We start from the raw sequence: 20,253 nt of genomic DNA on the forward strand, positions 1-20,253 counted from the left end.
AACAATTAGTTTTAAGCAGTGTATTAGTAGTCAGTATGCTACACTCTAAGAAAAGAATTCACAGGATTTTACCTGCATTTTAAATTACGCATTGTATTTTGTGCTTCGGGTTAAAGGGTTACAATGGATAATGGATAATGGATAACGGATAATGTCCTGGAAAATTACTACATTACAAAGATGGAAACATAATTTATGTATTTAAAAATTGTATTTCCATCTCTGTTGCATCAGTTTTGTACAAGTCATGGGTGACGAGTTTTTGGCTCAAGGTCTGCATTTAGGGCCTGTTTACACCTGGTCTTTTCACGATCGGATAGCTATCCGATCAGACAAAACGCGTGAAGTGACCAGGTGTAAACAAACAGCCCCTAAAGTCACACCAGAGGGACTAGGACTTGGCTTTCTGCAGACCAGTCAAATTCTTCCACAATCATTTCTTTTTGAACCTTGCCTTACAGAGGCATTGTCATGTTAGAATTAAAAAAAAAGGGTCCGGTCCAAACTGTTGCTATAAAATTAAAAGCACACAGTTCCCTAGAATGTCATTATATGCTTTAACATTAGATTTGATTTCGAGATTTGTACTCATGGAAATTACTAAAGTAATCAAACCTGTTCATTAGAAGGGGCTGCCCCAGTACTTCTGTCCATAGACGAATCAGGTACATATTCTCCACACAGGCAGCTACAACAACCGTTGTTGAATCGCTGCTTCTACTAAAACACTTCATTCACTAATTAACATTATAACATAAAAAGTTGAATGAGTATATGCAAATTGAAAATAAAATACATTTCAATGCATATAAAGCTGCACAACCCTCATTTGTAAAGAATTTCTACACCTCCCAAAGAGTTTTATTCTAGTGTGTGGATGATTATTTTATTCATTGCATTTGTGCCACTAAAGAAAATGCACCATATATAATCACATCACATCACAATGCTTAATTGCAGTCAAGATGTTTATTTCTTATTTCACATTCAAGCCTTTGTAATGCATTTCTGAAAAGGAACTTAAATACAAACTTTGCAAGTAACCCACATACTGCATCTACACATTTACTGTGAGCCACAATGATGGGATCACTTCAGCATAACAGACACTCACATGACGTTACATCCTCTCATGTGAGAGTTCACAGAGGAAGAATGTTCAAGACCTCCACAAAGTAATGTGGGCAGATGATGTTTTAGCACCGTTTCACCAAAAGGAGCGATGAAAACCATTACACAGCTGTCGGAGTCTCTTCCTTGAGTCTGCAAGCGTGTGTAAAAAAACAAGCCCTCCATATTCCAAAAAGGAAACATTTGATGCATACTGAGAACACATCAATAGAGGTTTAAACATTTACCTCTAGCTTAAAACAAAAGCATTTATTTTAGGTGTTGAATGAAATGTGCACTGTATACGTAGCAGTTGCATTTGGTAAAAGACCTCTAGAATGATTGCTTCTCTACAGATTACCTATGTGCCAATATTGTAAATCAAATTTTAAACAGGACCCCATATTGCTTTACATAGAGCACTACAACATTCGTTAAATGACCTGATCCAAATCACTCAAACCCGGACAGATACAATCAAGTGAAAGGTTGAAAGCAGATGAATCCAATCAGCAGCAATACTTTTCAGCCCACTGATACAGTATGACGTCAGTTTGAACGTCCAATGATTGCTGTTTTGGAATGTCTAGCATGCACACAAATTGAATGTTGTCTAATCAAACTTTCTCAATGAACGATTCATGCATACAAGCTGCTATGGTAAAGTGCCATTATAACAATAGTTTTAAATTAAAGATAAAACCTTGGACCATATTTAGAGGGTTATGTCACATTATATCACAAACATGGTTCACGTGTGCCTAATTATGAGATAGGAATGGTCCCATTTAATCAGAATAAACAAACCAAACATACAAAACCTAAAAAATGCAGTGCAGATTAAAATTTAAACTTTTTGCACAATAAAAAAAACATTCAGCAACAAATGATGTGATACAAACACCACTGTACATCACTGATGATCACTTATTGGCCAGTAGAGGGCAGTGATGTGCAAGACCACAATGACAGTGTCATTTCAGACCACATATTCACCAAGGTATAAAAAGCATAAGTAATAATATTAGCAAACAATTCTTCACATTCAGGTCTACAGTAAAAAACAGCAACCAAATATTGTAGAATGTTGAGAAGCCTAGCGCAATGAACTCTTTTACAAATCACGGTCATATACACTGTCATTGAGCGGAAAAAAATGCTTCCTGGGTAGAACATTTTGAGTCTCTATGGCTATGACCTAAAAAATTAAACACAAAAGCACAGACATGTTTAATGCATGTACAACTGCTTAACCCTGAAAAAAAATTAATAAATACACAAACCAGTCTAAGATAGATTTCTGGTCTTGTTGGTATCCCAGCCAGGCTAGTTGCCGTAAGTGCCTAAAACCTGTCTGAAACCAGTAAACCAGACCAACAAACCATCTTAGGCTGTTTGTCAGCAGTTTTAAAGGGGTCCTAGCTTCTTCTTTTCAAATGCTCTAGTTTAAAATAAGATCAAGAGTGAACCTCATCTCATTTGGTTACTTTACACTCTAAAAAATGCTGGGTTAAATACAACCCAGTGCTGGGTAAAATAGGGACAAACCCAGCAATTGGGTTGTTTTGACCCAGCGGTTGGGTTACTACCCAGAAGGTTGGGTTAAACATTTAACCCAACCGCTGGGTCAAAACAGCCCAATTGCTGGGTTTGTCCCTATTTTACCCAGCACTGGGTTGAATTTAACCCAGCATTTTTTAGAGTGTAGAAGCAGACGTTAGGCTCAAACACACAGCACGCAATAAAACCCCAAGCTGACTGCTTTGAATGAACTTCACACAGTGGCCATGGCAAACTCTGCTCTCCGGGCAGCAGTCAGAGTGAAACATTCATTTGGTCTTGGTCCAAACTGCAGCCTCAGTGTCCCAAAATTTCGTTCTCTCCGCCAGCGGTGACCCTGCACTCAGTAATGAGGAGAAAAGCAGTGCACAATACAATCAATGGTGCCACTACACTCTTGAGGTCAAACCGCAATGCTCTGAAACGACAAACAGCAGCATGGATCCATCTAGAACGTATCGTTCCAAAGATCTGTGCCGACTGCTGAGCATTAATAAATCTTTGGCTGAATGTGAATGTCCTGCTATGAGATGGATGTGAGAACCCTCATCCTCCCAAGTCTTTATTTCTCCTGAGTTGAGAGCGAATGTGACAGAAAGCAAAGTCAAAGTGGCTTAGCTGTACCCTGTGCGTTAGAAAGACGACAATACAAGAGTATCATTGCAGAACCTGATAGCACAGACACAAAATGGATATTTTCCCCAGCAGTATCAAAGTTTAAGATCTTTAATAACTAAAATTGCTTCTAGCTGTTCATTTATGACTGCAAACATGCTTATGATGAGACATAGACTGTTACATATATATCTATATGATAAAAGTCTTTCAGAAATGAAACAAGCTTTGTTAACTGAAACTAAAGATGCTGTCGCATTAGCGTCATTTTGGCGAAATGCTGTGGGTCAAAAAGGGTAATTGTATATTGTCAACAGTGAAGTATGAAGCACAGCTCACACAAAAGTCACACCAAGCAGGTTTCTGTTGGTCAACGTGGCAAATTCACAAGCAAAATCTGCGAGGGGAAACCAATCTCCCTCACGCAAAAAAATTCCAGATTCCTAACCAGATTTTGCCTGTGAAAATTCGCCTAGAAACGGTAAATGTGATCGCATCTTAACACTGATCAAAGAGAGAACAGAAAACCAAATCTTCAAGCGGATGTAGCAAAAACACATCATCTGGGAACATCAAAGCTGACATTCGGCTGAAAAGTGAATACACACTCTACCTCGCGAATGACACTTCTATTCTCTCTCTGAGTATGTTACTGTTTGAAGGCAAGCATGAGAATCTGGGTCTGAGAATGAGGGAGGTAGAGACTTTGCTTCGGTTGCGATCATCTAATCAACTCCCCAAAGTGTTTGCTCCTACAATCTGTTCCCCTTCTGCTGTCAGTCAGTCGTGGCGCCAACCGAGCCCAACCAATTCAGACACGCTGTCCCACTCTCTTTCTCTCTATGACATCACTTCCACACGTGCGACCCGAGCATTGGATTTGAACCGGGAGCAGCCGCCCCGTCCATGGGCTGCCCGTATCCCATCATGTTACTGGCACCGTAGAAATTCATTCCTGCCATGTGTTGAGTCATCTGTGAGAGACACAACAGAAATGGTTATTACAGGCAATTAACAGAAAACAACAATGACACTGCCATTTGGTGATTTCATTTCGTTTTCCCTCATGTTGTTCCAAACCTGTGACTTTTTCTTTTTTTTTAAGTGGAACACAAAAAGAGAAACCTTATACCAGTTGTTTTTGGCAATACAGAACAATTAATTGGGGACTGAAGCTTTCAAGGAAGCAAACTGTCACAGCCTCATGTTCCACAGGGAACTAGGAGACAAAGAAAAGAAGCATTCAAGCTTCAAAAAGAGTGAAAAAAGTATCATAAATGCATCGTAAAAGAACATCTGCATCATCATCAGCCACACAACAGCTTCATTTGAGGAACAGATGAAATTGAAATTACTATTAACTTAAATATTATGTTAACATTTATAAGAGTAAGAACAATAATGTTCAAAAGTTTGGGGTTGATATCATTTTTTTAAAACATTTTTGATAGAAGTCTCGTGCTCACCAAGGCTGCAATTATCATAATCATAAATACAGTAAAAAAAACAGTATTATTTTGTGGAATATTATTACAATTTAAAATTGCTGTGTATTTTAATATATTAAAAAATAATAATAATAATGTAAGTCATTCCCTGTGATGGCAAAGCTGTGCTCAATAAACATTTCATATTATCAATGTTGAAAAAGTTCTGCTTTTAATGTTTTTGTGTAAACTAACATTTTTGTCAGGAATATGAATAGAAAGTTGAAAAGAACAGCAACATTTTGTAACATTATAAATGTCTTTACTGTCAATTCAATGCATTTGTAATGCATTTCAATGTAATACATGATTGGAACAACATGAGGGTGCGTAAATGATGATAGAATTTTAATTTGAAATTTGAAACTCTTTATAACGTGTGTTTTTGCAGTAACAAACTCAAAAATGGATTGGAGTTAAACATACATAAAAATGTTTTGGGCTATCACTGTGAACAAAGCATAAAATATTTGCTGTTTCAAGTCAGCATGGTAATTGTGATTTCAGTGCTTGTTACCTGGCTGATGTTCCACTGCAGCTGTTGGGCCTGCTGTGTTCCATATGCCTGCTGAGGAACTGCTGCCATGCTTCCCATCATCCCGTTCTGCATTCCCATTACGCCCCCCTGCACCCCTGCCATGTACGGAGGCGCAGCTGCCACTCCGGTGTGCGGCATGACACCTGCCTGTCCCACTATGTTCATCTGTGGAGCCATCATAGGCCCCATCATGCCCTGCTGGGCACCCAGGGCCTGGTATTGGCCGTATCCTGCAGCAGGGACATAGCCCATCTGGGCTGCTCCCATGTACATGCCAGCTAAAACAGAAACAGATAAACATGCATAAACAGCACAAAGCGACAGAAACCATTTCAAATATGCCTTCATCCTGAAACTAATCTCACCATGAGCAGCCATGTTTGTTTGTGGTGCTTTACTGCCATACAGGGACAGGATTGAGTCCTTAGACATCTTTTTTCCGCTGTCCTCACTTTTGGAGGGGGGATCAAGAAACAGGCTGAGGTTTTCGGGCACTGATGCTGCTACCCGTCCAGTGGGCATGGACCCTGAGCTAGGCTACAGTGGAGGAAAAAAAAACACTTAAACTACTTGATTGCATTACATGCATTAATCACTCAAAACATGGATCCATGAAAGTCAAAGGACAGTGAGAATGAAGTGAAAACTCTGGGCTGTATGAAAATCTTTACCGTGCTCCTGGAGGAGTTTGAGCTGCTGACGGCAGCAGGCAGAGAGCTAAATTGGTCGAGGGCGGGACTGAGTTCAGTGCTTGGTTTGCCATTGGACACGGTAGCTTGAGGAGCAGGGGCGTCTGAGAAAGAAAGTTTCAACATCAAGCATCCATATTGTGATTGTACTGATGTGTATGGTGTGTCTGTTAGCTTCTTACCTAGTCCTAGTAAGTCATTAACTGACTGTGACTGCTTTGGACTGTTTTTGAATTGTTGTGACTCATCTTTTTTCTAAAAGACAAACAAACATTATCATGTGTTAATGATGGAAACACCATTTTGTTATTTAAATGAGAGTTGTTCAGTCAAGGCGTCAATTTGAAGGTCAACTTGGAAGGCTCCTTTAGAAATTTCTAATGTGATTTTAAAATGAAAATGTTTTGTGATTGTGTTCAGTTTATGTATATGGGTATGCAGTATATGGTTAGAACAAAGCATGAAAGTCTCTTCAAGTATTATTAACCACAATTTTACTCGGAAATCAAAAACTGCTATTCTAAAAACCCAATAGGAATTCCAGAAGGAACGCATGGCTCAAAAAATTATCTTCCAGGTTTTATGTCTATAAACTAGTGGCTCTAAAACAGGGGGCCAGGGCCTCAATATATGACTACAAAGTATTTATTATTATTAATATTAAAATAATTCAATTCTAATCTAAATTAGAAAGATTAAAAAAGCACATTAAATCAAGATGTAGAATTACATGTATTTCTTTATTACAATATTATTTATTATTTGTATAATTGATTATAATAAAAATAATAAAATTAAAAAAATAAAAATTTCACAAATGCAGAAACCCACCAGCTTCATCTTTTCAAAAACAACAGGAGCCTCTTTCGTCACTGCCTCACTCTTTTCTTTCTGACAATGTAAAGAAAATAAATTTTTTATTATTTTACAAAATCAAAGTAAAAGATAAAATTACAATGACAATTTTTAATTCCAACATTTCAGGACTCACCCTGAAGGACTGGATGTCAATGCATTTATCCATGTATTTCTTCTTATCATATTTGTCACGGATAAAAATCTCAGCAGCTCTGTAAGGTGTAGCTTAAGGAAACCTTTAACATGAGGGGAGAAGAAGCTTAAACATTGCACACACATACTGTATATAAGCGCTAAAGGATACTGGTCTGTCTCTGGGCGCTGGAAGCACTTTGGTAAAAAGGCCTCGTATAGTCGCCGAGCTTTGGCATTCCCCATCTCCTGAACAGACTGAGCACAACACAAACACATGTAAATCAATCAGCCATATACACATAAATGCGTCCCTTTCTACTGGAAACCTTGATCCATAAAGCTTACCTGTATCTGCTCATGAGTCCACTGGTCCAGGTTTATGGATTTAACTCGTGATATGTGCACGCCAAGATTCCGATGGATTCCCGCACAGCGGATACAAATGAAGATTCCAAGATTCCAGGATGCCCATCTGGGACCTGATGTGCAAAGAAAACTAGTTTATTCTACTTTTTTTTTTTAAATGATAGAAATAGCCTAATTAATACTGAAATGTCACTTTATACAGGAATTTAATTCAAAAGTATTTAATTACATCTTTAAAAACTTTAATTTGATCAATCATTGTGGAAGAGCAATTAATTTCCCGGAATGCTCTCATTTATTCAAGAAGTTATTTTAAATTGTGATCATGTTACAAAATTTGACACTAACATTCATTTTCATGAAGTTACACAATTGCAGATGCTGTCACATATCATTTAAAATTCAACAAATTCCTCTTCCTGTCATTACGATTCAACTTCCTGTGGGATGTGGCCAATTCAATTACATTCAAATGCCATTCTGTGAATTGAAAACGAGCCAGTTCTCATGGTCAGAATTCAGCCCAACCCTGGCTGAAGCAATTTAATGAGTCAGTGAAGGAGAGAACGGACAGAAAAACACAGACAGACGGAAGCGAAAGATAGAGGGAGCCTGCTGAGGAGTGATATTTACATTCTCCTGCTTGGCATTAGAAGAGAAAATAAGAAGCTTCACGCACTGCAATGACTAATCCAGTTTGGGCAGTCATGTGGACTGTCACGCTGGCACAACGCTGATAACGCACACCCACCAGCCCCCTGCAGCATCTGTAGTCCTTCCCACTGCTCTTAAATCACACGTGTATGAAGACGCACAGGCGCATAGTCATGATAAAGCCCACACTACCTTCAACAAAGTCATCTGAATCAGAACCATGCCTCAAGCTGCATATATACGTGCTGTTATCACCATTTCCCCCATTTTATCTACTTTAAACACATTATGTAACCGTACTCTCCTGAGACATGAGCTAGCTTCAAAGACAACGCCTAAGACTGTCTCTGAGCACAAGAATTGAGCTTTCCTGCTGACGCAATATCAGTTTTGGCCAATAGGTGGCAGCACTATATTAAGTTATTGTTCTGGCTGGGCTCCTGATGTGACGTCACAGAGGATTGTTGTGGCAACATTTCTGCTTAATTGCTTAGAGTTCTCTGGAACAAGCACACAGCATCCTGGGACGGTCATACCTGCTGTGCTTATATTCATCTGAGTGGATCTAATTTGACACAAAATAGACAGTTTGCCTCTAACCTTGAGTAAGCATCAATATGGCACGCCCATGCGCCATCCGCTGACAGTCTCATGCGTATTGCATACAAAACTCAAAAGCACTTTTAAAAATAACAAGCTCCAATCAGTTTGTGAGGATTGTGCGGAAGTAACTGGATTTGACAAAGTTTGCTTTGCATTAAATCTCTGAAAAAGAATCCGTTTTGTTTGAGTAGGAAAGGAAACAGAATCATTTTAACGATTCCGTTTGTTCAGCAATTCTATGGAATGATTCTTTTAGTAGTTTTATTAGAAAAAAACACTTTTATTCAGTAAGAATGAATTAAATTGATCAAAAGTGAGAGTAAAAACTGTAATATTTGAATTTAATATTTTAATATTTAACATTTTAATATTCATTTTTCAAATTCTGTTCTTTTGAACTTCCTATTTATCAAAAAAAAAAATTTTTTTTTAAATGTACCATAGTTTCCACAAAAATGTTAAGCAGCACAACAGCATATTAATGCACCAAATCAGCATATTACTGATTTCTGAAAGATTGTGTTACAATGAAGATGTAGTAGCTTCTGAAAATTACATTTTGCCTTCACAGGAATAAATTACATTTAAAAAAATATATAAAAATAAATAACGGTTATTTTAAATTATATTAAAAAAAATAATATAATGTAATATGTTATAATGTTAACAATAATGTGTTATAAAAATCGGTTACACTATTTTAAGGTGTCCTTGTTACAGTGTAATTATACATTTAAGTACGGAGTAATATTAATTAACTACATGTACTTACTATATGGTTAGGGTTTGGTTTAGGGTTATGCTTGCATGTATATGCATAATTAAGTGTTATTATAATAGTAAGTACATGTAAAGTGTAACAAGGACATCTTAAAATAAAGTGTTACCTAAAAATCTAATATTTTTGAACAGTAAACAATATGATGGCATATTTTATTCATTAATATTTGTAAAATATTACTGGAAAAAAACAATAATGTATATTTTTTGTCTACACATTGTCATTATAATATAGTATGAATATAGTAAGTGATAAATGAAAAAGAATCAACTCATGAGAGTCATTTGTTTAGGAATTGGACTACATTGGTTGTGATGTATGGTTTTGATCCACTGAAAAGAACCTTATAAATAAATAAACTAAATATTACAGAATAACAGAACTGCATAATTAATTTTCTAAGTACTTCAAATAAATGAACTAACAAAAGCACAAGTCGACTTCTGGTTGAGCCATATAACTAACATACATACATTCATTTATTTCACTATTCTATTATTGTGCTATTATCTGATGCCATTTCAGAGTTATAAATAAATAAACTAAATATTCACAAACAGAACTGCATAATTAATTTTCTAAGTACTTCAAATAAATGAACTAACAAAAGCACAAGTCGACTTCTGGTTGAGCCATATAACTAACATACATACATTCATTTATTTCACTATTCTATTATTGTGCTATTATCTGATGCCATTTCAGATTCACTCACCCCTAAACAGCACATAAAACAAATAAACTGTGGTTGGGTGCTTTAAATGTCGTTCAGACGGTCTCTTCCTGTCTAAGTGGGCGGAAGTGGACCAGTCTGTATTCTGGAAATCAATATAGGCGAGACCATCTAACCTTGCTTGTTTGAACAGTTTCTTTGTACCAAAAAAGCTGGGAAAGCCCAAATCCAATCATGAAATCTGAGCTCTGATATTTATTCTGCTATAAATGTGTTGATTTGGCCTTTAATGTAGCACCAGGGCTTGGGTTTACGTCTGCAGTATGCTCATGGTCACACTCACATCTGAGATTTGGCACAGGCTCTAATGTGAGATGGCCTTGTGCCAGAGGAAAGGGATATTCCCAACGGGACGCATGCTGGTTCGCAGCAGCTGTATAAAACACAATTTTCATGAGCGCTTGTGTACTGTGGGCCTCTTTAGATTACCTATTCATCCTCCAGCTACAAATATCCCTCCTCTCTCTCTCTCATGGCTAAGGGGTAATCAGCTTGAGCGGTATTACTGGAGGACGTCAGCACAAACACAGCGAGAGAGAGAGAGAGAGAGAGAGAGAGAGAGAGAGAGAGAGAGAGATTTCATGTGGGATGGAGGACGGACTGAAGAACATGTGTGGCTGTAATAAACAGTCATGTGGAGTCAGGCAGGTTTCAGGGTGAAGCACAAAAGAGATGCAGGACAGAGAGATTTGCACATGCAGATCACACTTATTAGCGTGTTAGAGAGAAGCACCAGTAAGAGCCTGAGAAAGGACACATGCCAAGCCACCTGTTTATTAGTGGTACTTGTTAAGCCAAACATCACCATGCTTGTACTTACAGTTTGGGATTTGAACCCAGTGGGAAAATCATTCTGCAGTGTTAGCCTAATTTTAATAGACATGATACCTTGAATAGGCAGCTTATAGATGAGATATGTGTTGTTTTATTTCTACGTGATTATGATTATGATTTTTGACCTGGTAGATGACGAAACAAGAGCAAAACATCCCATTGACTTACACTAGAGGAGAGCTTGAGTCTTCCCCAGATCAACCTATAGCAGCAAGGGAAATTACTTTAGGGCTAAACATTAAGGATGGCTCTTACACTCTAAGAGAGTTGTGTACACATACATGTGCTTTTTTTTTTTTTTTTGGTAGGCACTATAGTACAGAGGAATGAGCATCACAGCTCAATATCTCAATATTCCTTAACTGACCACCACCAGAATTTTGTGTTTTATTTAAACCTTGTCAGTAGCTGGCTAACACAGACAAGATTTTATCCCCATATATTTTCTAAAAATACAATATTTTTTGTTGATAAATACAGTACAAGTATATAAATAAATATAAAATAAACATTAGGTTGTACTTGATTTACAAATAAATTAAACGAAATAAAATACATTATGTACTTTAAATACATTTTTACTTAATATATTTATTAAATATAATCTTAATATTTATGGGATAAAATTAAAATATTCTGCATTTATGTACATTTACATTCTTATTAATTTTATACATTTATTACAAATAATCATATTTACACACTACTTTTCAAAGGTTGGGGGTTCACCAATATATTTTTAATGTTTTTTTATCTTGTTTTTATAATGTTGTCTTATGCTCACCAAGGATGTGTTTATTTGATCAAAATACAGTAATCAAAATATTATTACAAAATTAAAATTAATTGTTTTCTATTTTATTATATTTATATTTACATGTAATTTATTCCTGTGATGAATTTTCACCAGGCATTACTCCAGTCTTCAGTGTCACACGATCCTTCAGAAATCATTCTAACAGGCTGATTTGCTGCTCAAGAAATTGTATTATTATTTTTATTATCATCAATGTTGAAAAGCTGTGCAGATTAAAAAAATTATTACACTTACATAAAGTATTCTTTGACAAATACAAAGTTCAAAAGAAAAGCATTTATTTAACAATGTAGACGTCTTTTTTTGTCCCCTAAATTTTGAATGGCACTGCATAGTGTACAATGTTGCTAAAATTGTATGTAGGCAGATCAAATCTGAGCTACTGGCAGAGAGTTTTTAATATGGAGCCCTACATTTCCTTGACACACTCCAGACAACTGTTGACCTACAAGAAAGTGTGAACACTTTCCCTCCAGCTTAACAGGAGTCTTTTTTACAGTGTCTGTGTGGAAATTTACAGGGCCGCAAAGCTGTCGTAATGTTGCTGTTAAAGTGACATTAACATGCTGTGATCTACAATGTGTTCCTCTGACAGACAGCACTCTAGTCTGCCAAAAGAGGGATGCAAGAAAAGATGCATGAAAGCGCTCCTGAATCAAACAACAAGAAAGAAGACCAACAGAAACATGGACTTTGGTTGGTCCTGCTGTGAGAAGATGTGTACCAAACAAACATCGGGCCTAACACACAGATAGTGGACACTCTCTTTAATACATAGTCAAACCTGTTAAGGATGCATTAAGCCACACGTCTCAAAACAAGAATCTGAGAAGCTCTAAATGAATCTGTACTAAGAAAAGCATTATGGGGGAATCACAGACCGGGCTGTGAACTAAAGACCCAGTTTCTCCAAATGGGTTGAGGGGTTCTTGGCCTGTCAGGCTGCCAGTTTTTCTGGGAACTACAGAGCTTCTCCTATCGCAAAATAACCAGAGGACATGAACTGACTCTGGCACCCTCAGAGCAGATGGACTTCTTGTTTTATTCAGGATGAAAATTCATAAAGACAGGCCATGTTCTTAATTATGTAGACATGAACTCTCTGTCTGTGAGCGGCAGTATTAGCACTGCAGTCTGACTCTCATGCTAATCTCCAAAGCTGACACGACGGTTGTAGCTCTGTTATGATGTCTCTTATTAATGGAGGACATCTGCAACACCTAGCAGTAAATATACAACATTACTAACACCAATCTTTAAACTAAGTATTAATTCACACAGCCATTTTGTAAGTGTGCCAAAGCAGTTCCCACGCAGGTCAGACCCTGGGAATGTGCAGACTACAGGCACTAGAGTTCACATTTCCAGACATTCTATTTAAATGAGGGCTGCCAAAGGCAATGTGTTAGCTTGTCAAATTCATGAATGTGAATGTGAACTGCAAACATTATTGTGGTCCGAAATAACAGCCTGATGCAGATTCTAAAGAATCCCTTAACCTATAATTTATATATTCATCCTAATTTCCTTTATTCATCCTAATTTTGTGATATTGGTACTAAAAAACAAAATAAAGTCTCAAAAAAGGTTAGCTTAATTACTTTACCGCACAACCCTGTATTTCTCAGTCTTGGTGTGGAAGGACAAACGCTGACATTTATGATTCGGATGGCAATCACATGTCACATGTGATCACATGCAATCACACACACACACACACAAAAAAAACCACTATGTAAAAATTATCATTAAAACAGATATTTATTTTTATTTTATTTTTTTACTTTGTTTATTTCTATGCAATATAATGTATTAAATTAAAACTACTTGAATATAAAAAATGTGATAAATCATATTAAAGGAATAGTTCAATGAACTTTTATTGCTAAAGGGATACCCAAAAATGAAAATCACCCTCATCATTTACTCACCCTCATGTTGTTCCAAACCTGTATAAGTTTCTGTCTTATGTTGAACAAAAAAAAAAAGACATTTTGAAGAACCAAACAGTTCTTCTGAGTACAGTAAATGATGACAACATTTTTCATGTTTGGGTATCCCTTTAACACTAAAAGTTCATTGAGTATTTACTTCAATGTCTTAACATCTTAAAATATATTCAAATTAAACACTTTAGATCAGTTGTTCATATCTGATCGTTTATTTTGCCTCTTTACCAATGTTCCTGATCTGTAGAGAGTACAGTAAAGTGAAGGGCATCATGTGGCAACCATGTGAATAAAAGCCTTTCATTCATTCCTTATTTGTGCATCAGCTTCTAGAATCATTTACTCACCCTCATGTTGTTCCAAACCTGTATAAGTTTCTGTCTTATGTTGAACACAAAAAAAAGACATTTTGAAGAACCAAACAGTTCTTCTGAGTACAGTAAATGATGACAACATTTTTCATGTTTGGGTATCCCTTTAACACTAAAAGTTCATTGAGTATTTACTTCAATGTCTTAACATCTTAAAATATATTCAAATTAAACACTTTAGATCAGTTGTTCATATCTGATCGTTTATTTTGCCTCTTTACCAATGTTCCTGATCTGTAGAGAGTACAGTAAAGTGAAGGGCATCATGTGGCAACCATGTGAATAAAAGCCTTTCATTCATTCCTTATTTGTGCATCAGCTTCTAGAAATAACAACTGTGTAACTCAAAACAAAATGTTACAAAGGGAGAGTGATGCTTCCAGCACATGATGCAGCTCACACAGGATCAACATCTGATATAGCCTCTTAAAAATTATCGGAAACCTCAAAGAAGGGTCTTTGTAAATACATTCAACTGGTATCCTTGTATGCTCTTGTTTATTAGACACCATTACAACCATTTTTTCATTCGCAGACAACATCTAGTTTGTTTAGTTCTTGAGAGCTATGAGTTGCTGAGTGCATCACAGTAGAGAACAGAAGTTTTTGCAAAACTCAGAAAACGTACCTATACATTAAATTCACTGCAGTTTCCAACTAAAATTACCACTAGTGCCAGTAAATCACTAACAACTTTTACTATTACAACAAATTGTAATTACGGGGCCGATTATTTTGTGTGGTTCCTTGACCAATAAAACACTTTAAATAGTGTACAATTTGTAAACCAATACATTTTGACATTTGCATTACATAACCAACTCCATTTGATTGGCTCTTCTGATGAAGTAAAATTGCTTGGTGGCTCACCTAGTACAGCACTGCACTTGTGGTGCTGAACACTCAAAACACAAGCCACGATAAAAAAACACTTATAGAAGCAAGCTGAAATAACATGGTGAATATGTTTTTATCTCAAGTTTGCTTTGGTTAACACTTGGTTATGTTGGTAGGGTAGGGTTTAATATAGGTGCTACGCATTTTGTGTTATTCTTAAAGGCAGAGTAAGCGATTTCTGGTAGCCAATGTTGATATTTGAAATCACCAAAACAAACACGCCCCTACCCCAAAAGGGTCTTGCCCCTATTTTGATAGCTCCGCCCCACATATACGTACGCAACCCAGGCAACGATTAGTTCTGTGAAACAAAGCAAAACCAATGTTACACCATGTCTACGGACGTGAGCGGCGCGGCAAGGAAACTGCTGCCGGGTTTTATTTATGACGTGCTGACACAAATTTCAAATGGTTTTCAACGGTCGTTTGATCGCGTCCAGTGTAGGCAGACTTTAGCTGTTGTAGACACAGTGTTACTCACCCATTGAGAAGAAACAAAGCAACCTCGACGTCCGATCGCAGGCCTCCGCTCCTTGAGTTCTCTCCAGCGCTGGAAAGCTGATCCGATATTTACACGGGTCCTACTTCTTGCCTTATCCTTCCGCAGACGTTTTCCTCTTTTGTTTTTTATCCGCCATCTCTATCTTTCTGTCGCTCGGCTCGGCTAATGTCCGTCCCATGCACTGAAAGCTCTCTCCTCCACATCACGAGTAGACACGCCCCTTATTGCTGATTGGCTACAAGTTTGCTTTGCTATTCGGCCCGATTTAGTTTTCTAAAGTGTTTTTGAAAAATCACATACCCTGCCTTTAAATGCAAAATAACATTCTAGTGACATTTGACATCTAGTGACGCTGAACATTTTATTTTGAAAGCGTAGCAAAATGCACAAGCAGAAACAAAAATAGCAACAGGCATATTTTTCCAATGAGCCTGTGTTGGAACAGAAGTACATTGGCTCCTCAATGAGAGACTGAGAGGGTCTATAAGGGACAGTCATGGTGTCCTCCAGCATCACATCCTCAATCCACTCCAGCCTCCACGGCGATATCTCCATGACAACCGCAGAACAAGAGAATGCAAATGAGCCTCATACCAAGGTGTTCTGGGAGAAAAGGTCACACGTAAAACCACTTCCGTTCTCTGATTTCCATTTCATTCAGCTGTTTAAACACAGACAGTCCCCCACATACAATCAAACTGCCACTAAACAATGAAATAAAGGAACTGAAAGAACCACACACAATGAGAAACAGATAAGTGTAAACGATGACAGACATGAAGATAAGAAATAGCCCTTTAATGGGAGATACACACAGTTCCTGCTGTACCAGCAGCACAATGAATCGATCGCTAAAAAGACGGCATCAGTTGAACTCCAGAGATTATTATAGCTACTTGTATTACCTCCATGATTACAGCTCAACTTTAAATTACAGACTACTGAAAGTGAGCTTCAGCCAAAACAGGAAGAAACAGGTACCTAGTTACCGCCACACAATGTTGCAAGCATAACAAGCTTAAAGGAGCCATCAAAGGAAATCTATACTGTACTAAAACTCAGTTACTGTAGCTTCCTACCACAACAACACAATATATGGGCCTATTTCTGAGTGTGCTTACAATCGTTTACCATGGACAAAAAAAAATGCTTTTTAAATAAATGTTCATGCAATTTTCATGACCAGTGAGAAATATTCATGGTCAGTAAAGTTTCTCAATTTATCCATCACTGGCAGGCGTGGCATAAAAGTTAATTTTGTGCCCTGCAGTCAAAACACATGGCAGGGCAGTACCAACACAATACTCTGTCTATCACATGACACTCTTCAACAATAAGAACAATCTTCCCTATTATGCACAACTCTTGTTTGCTATGGAAACTGTGTAGCCTGTAAAGAGAAACACAGGATTATTTCCACACCTAAAACTCTTCAGAACAAATTGCTAATTAGATCTTTGAACCACCTGCCCTATTCAGATGTGTGAAGGCATAGTATCATCACTACAGCAAAGTGCTATACAGAGAAGCAGTAATGAGTTCAAAAAGCACAAAATGTCAAAGTCAAATGCCAGTTAACCATTAAACACAATTTTCGCCACAATTTAAACACAAAATACAGCTTGTTTGTTTTTTCTGTGTGAGCAAAGTCTACATTTGTACATGTGAAAACAACTCGTCGCATTGATAATCTAACCTGTTAGCCTTGCTTGACCACTGCAAGCTACTGTTTACAAGACTGGCTTGATTCTGACATGGAGTTGTAACTGAATTTCACTGCTTGTAGGATCAGGTCCTTTTTTTCAAAGCGAGGAAATGGTGTGGCTGTACTACACACGCTTCTTCCCTCCCAGGGCAACAACGTTTACACATATTTGTGTTTTAGAGAACATGAAAAAGGGAACAAACATGTTACACAACCAAGTGGCACATTCAAAGCAAGTAGAGGAGCATTCAAATAGGACAGAGTGCAACTGGAATACGGTTGAGAGAGGATATGAGAAGTTTTGGGTGTCCTCAAGCTCAGTACAGGGCAGTACAAGACAGGGAGGGCTGGGAACAGATTACATCTGACCAATAGCAGCCGGCCTCTCAGAATAAGGAGAAGGGCAGAACTGTGTCCCTTAAGGGCTGGAGGTCAAACAGGGAAGTATGCCAACATAAAGTTTTAACCACAACAGCAGTATATTCAGTGCAATCTCAAACTGAAAACAAAATGTTATTTCAACTCTTTATCCCATGGCCAAATCAATACAGTGGTTATTTAGAAAAATAAACAAGCAAATAAATCCTGTCTATAAGCATTAAGAACTGACAAAAAAAAAAAAAGACAAAAAAAAAGTTGTGCTGATGCAAGAATTAGATGCAAAAGCAGCTGTATTGCACAAGGCCTACTACTTTCACTAGTGTTTTCCATTTCTTACAATTATACCTTGTAGCTGACAAAATGGGAGGATAAATGATAGATCTGCTTTGGTGTTTTTATGCATGCGAAAATCAACAGGATGTTTTCTGTTGTCTTTTAGTAGACACGAGGTTTAATAAAGGATAACTGTATTTTTGTCTGTTGTTTATGCACCTCTAATAAACAACAAACTGTTCTTTTCAAAGAACTAGTATGAAAACGATTCAGGTAATTAATGTTTGGACTTTGTCATCACGTGGGCCTTTTTATGCTATAAAACATTTTAATAAGGCCATCGAGACATATTCCTGGTTATGATTTTTAATTAAGTTTTGTTAAGAAAGGTGTTTATTATTTAATGTGTCCCATTTCAGTACAGCAAACCAGCTTATAAAAAACAAAGTCTTTTTAGAACGTAAATAATTGGCATTTACGTTACACAACATTAAAATCACTAGGATGGCAAGAAAAGTTTTGTAAAATGCTATTTTTAAACCAACTCGTTTCATATGCTTGTTGATAAAAACAATCAAGTCATACTTATGTTTAACTTACTGTAACTTTTGTAGCATATCTCTCTCATTAGCCTACTATTGGATATGTCAAGAGACAGTTCTTAATACAGTGAGCGAGCTGTTTCCACGTGATTCGGGGTTGTGCTTCATGAAGCTCAAGCAGATCGTAGAAACCACTGTCACTAACTGTCTCTACAATAAACTGGCTTACAATCCTTTTGGGAAACGTGCAAACCCAGACCGGTTCAACCGATTCATCAACTAGATCCGATTCATAAACAACGATTCGCTCACGAATCGGACATCATCACACCAAACCAACTGATGTCAAACACACACGGCCTAACCCAAACCTCTCATACACAAACACTGAACATAAACTCAGTTTCTAACTATTTATTTTTTATTTGTTCAATGCAAATATACTGTGAAATATGAATCTTACCTTTGGCGTGACAATCAGCACAAAACTTGTTTTCCTCTAACGCGAGAAGAGATGTGAGAACAGCCTGATAGCGGTCAATGTCTTTCACTGATTTACCCGTCATCTTCAGAAATCAGTGTCTCACTGATATACCTGCTCAGTAATAAATAGTCCAACGCCGCTGAGAAGATGTTCAGATGTTTATCCGTTAATGAAACACACCAGGAAGCGGATCGCTGACTGTCACAACCAACCGGCTGCTGCTGCAGATGAAGAGAAAAAACACATTACTGTACTGCTAGCTTCCGCTAATCTTACCAGGAAGAGGAAAAGGCATTGAACCACTGCTCATATAAAAACAACACCATATTCCTCGCTGTACATTCGCTGGTCCTTGACACCCAACTTTCCACCCGCAGTATCAGAGACACATATCGAGCACACTTGAGTAACGTTATTACTCTCGCTTAGTCACAGCACTGCCTCTGTTGCGCCTGCTTCCGGTCGCCAGACATGTGCTGTTTAAAACATTCAGTGTCTAAAAGATCGCACAACTACATCCAACATCTGATAGACAATTGCGGTCGTGATGTTCGCTGTTCAATGATGTGAATTACAACCTCTTTCTTTGTGTCATTTCTAGAATATGGGAAATTGCGCCACCCTGCGGGGAAAAACGACACTGCGGACATCCGTGTAACATTCATTCATGTTCGTGTTGTCACGCAGGCAAGACGTTTTAAGGATAATTTCTTAGTAGCTAACTAAAGGTTTTGAGTCAAAAGTGAAATTACTCGAAGAATTTTTTCCCCTTTCAGTGGTTTTGTATTGCTTTCACACACTAAGCAAAAATGTTTGAACTTTGTCCGACTTATGCAGTATGTAGATTTTAACAAAAAGGTTGAAAATGTGTTCCCGGTGTATTATTATTATTATTATTATGTTTCATGTGTTAAAATTTATTAATTACAAAGATTGTGACAATGATTTTTAGTGTTTAGTTTAAAAGCCCATTATAGAATATTTAAGGGCAGATCCCACTGTCACAGCTCATTCCATATTAGTGTTGTTATCGTTAACAAAAACTACAGATAAACACTAGTAAAAACATTTTTTGTTAATTGAAATAAAACTGAAATAAAATACAGTAGAAATATAAAATTAGATAAGATTAGGAATGCTGCTTTGGTGACTAAATGAAATAAGAAGTCTAATTTGAAGTTAAAATGAAAATAAAAATTCACAAACATTACATAGAAATGTTTAAAACAAACATAATCTAAAAAATGACAAAAACATACAACAAAATTACTAATATTTAAACTAACATTAAAATTAATTAATAAAAACAATTAAAATTAACATTAAAAACTAACACTAATTTAAAATATTAATAAATACTATGTTAGTA

General features: G+C 37.0%; 2 protein-coding genes across 3 annotated transcripts in view; one reads left to right on the forward strand and one right to left on the reverse strand.

Moving 5' to 3' along the window:
- Positions 1-3,157, forward strand: part of LOC107722120 (uncharacterized protein C1orf112 homolog) — a 6,817-nt gene extending 3,660 nt beyond the window's left edge. Inside the window, exon 11 of the mRNA XM_016530345.1 lies at positions 2,966-3,157. Within this exon, the coding sequence (XP_016385831.1) occupies positions 2,966-3,157 (192 nt within the window). The remainder of the gene's footprint in view (positions 1-2,965) is intronic.
- smap2 (small ArfGAP2) lies at positions 3,083-19,652 on the reverse strand. Of its 2 annotated transcripts, none has more exons than XM_016530400.1 (10): positions 18,864-19,652; positions 7,338-7,471; positions 7,162-7,247; positions 6,991-7,069; positions 6,831-6,890; positions 6,182-6,254; positions 5,982-6,103; positions 5,676-5,847; positions 5,290-5,588; positions 3,083-4,259 (listed from the first exon to the last, which is right to left on the reverse strand). In XM_016530400.1, the coding sequence occupies exons 1-10, from the start codon at positions 18,964-18,966 to the stop codon at positions 4,134-4,136; spliced, it is 1,254 nt and encodes a 417-aa protein (XP_016385886.1). In that variant the 5' UTR covers positions 18,967-19,652; the 3' UTR covers positions 3,083-4,133. The 2 variants fall into 2 exon arrangements, with proteins under 2 accessions (XP_016385886.1, XP_016385888.1); XM_016530402.1 differs by lacking the exon at positions 18,864-19,652 and adding an exon at positions 18,459-18,494.
- Positions 19,653-20,253: the final 601 nt, after the last annotated feature.

The sequence above is a fragment of the Sinocyclocheilus rhinocerous genome, unplaced genomic scaffold (genome assembly GCF_001515625.1).
Source record: "Sinocyclocheilus rhinocerous isolate Xijiao unplaced genomic scaffold, SAMN03320098_v1.1 scaffold781, whole genome shotgun sequence".
NCBI classification, from domain to species: Eukaryota; Metazoa; Chordata; class Actinopteri; order Cypriniformes; family Cyprinidae; genus Sinocyclocheilus; species Sinocyclocheilus rhinocerous.

Coding starts and splice junctions, on each gene's coding strand:
- smap2 (XM_016530400.1), bottom strand. CDS start 18,966: ATGACGGGTAAATCAGTGAAAGACATTGACCGCTATCAGGCTGTTCTC. Junction 6,104..6,181: donor TAATGACTTACTAGGACTAG/GTAAGAAGCTAA, acceptor TTTCTTTCTCAG/ACGCCCCTGCTCCTCAAGCT. Junction 5,589..5,675: donor AACAAACATGGCTGCTCATG/GTGAGATTAGTT, acceptor TTTCTGTTTTAG/CTGGCATGTACATGGGAGCA.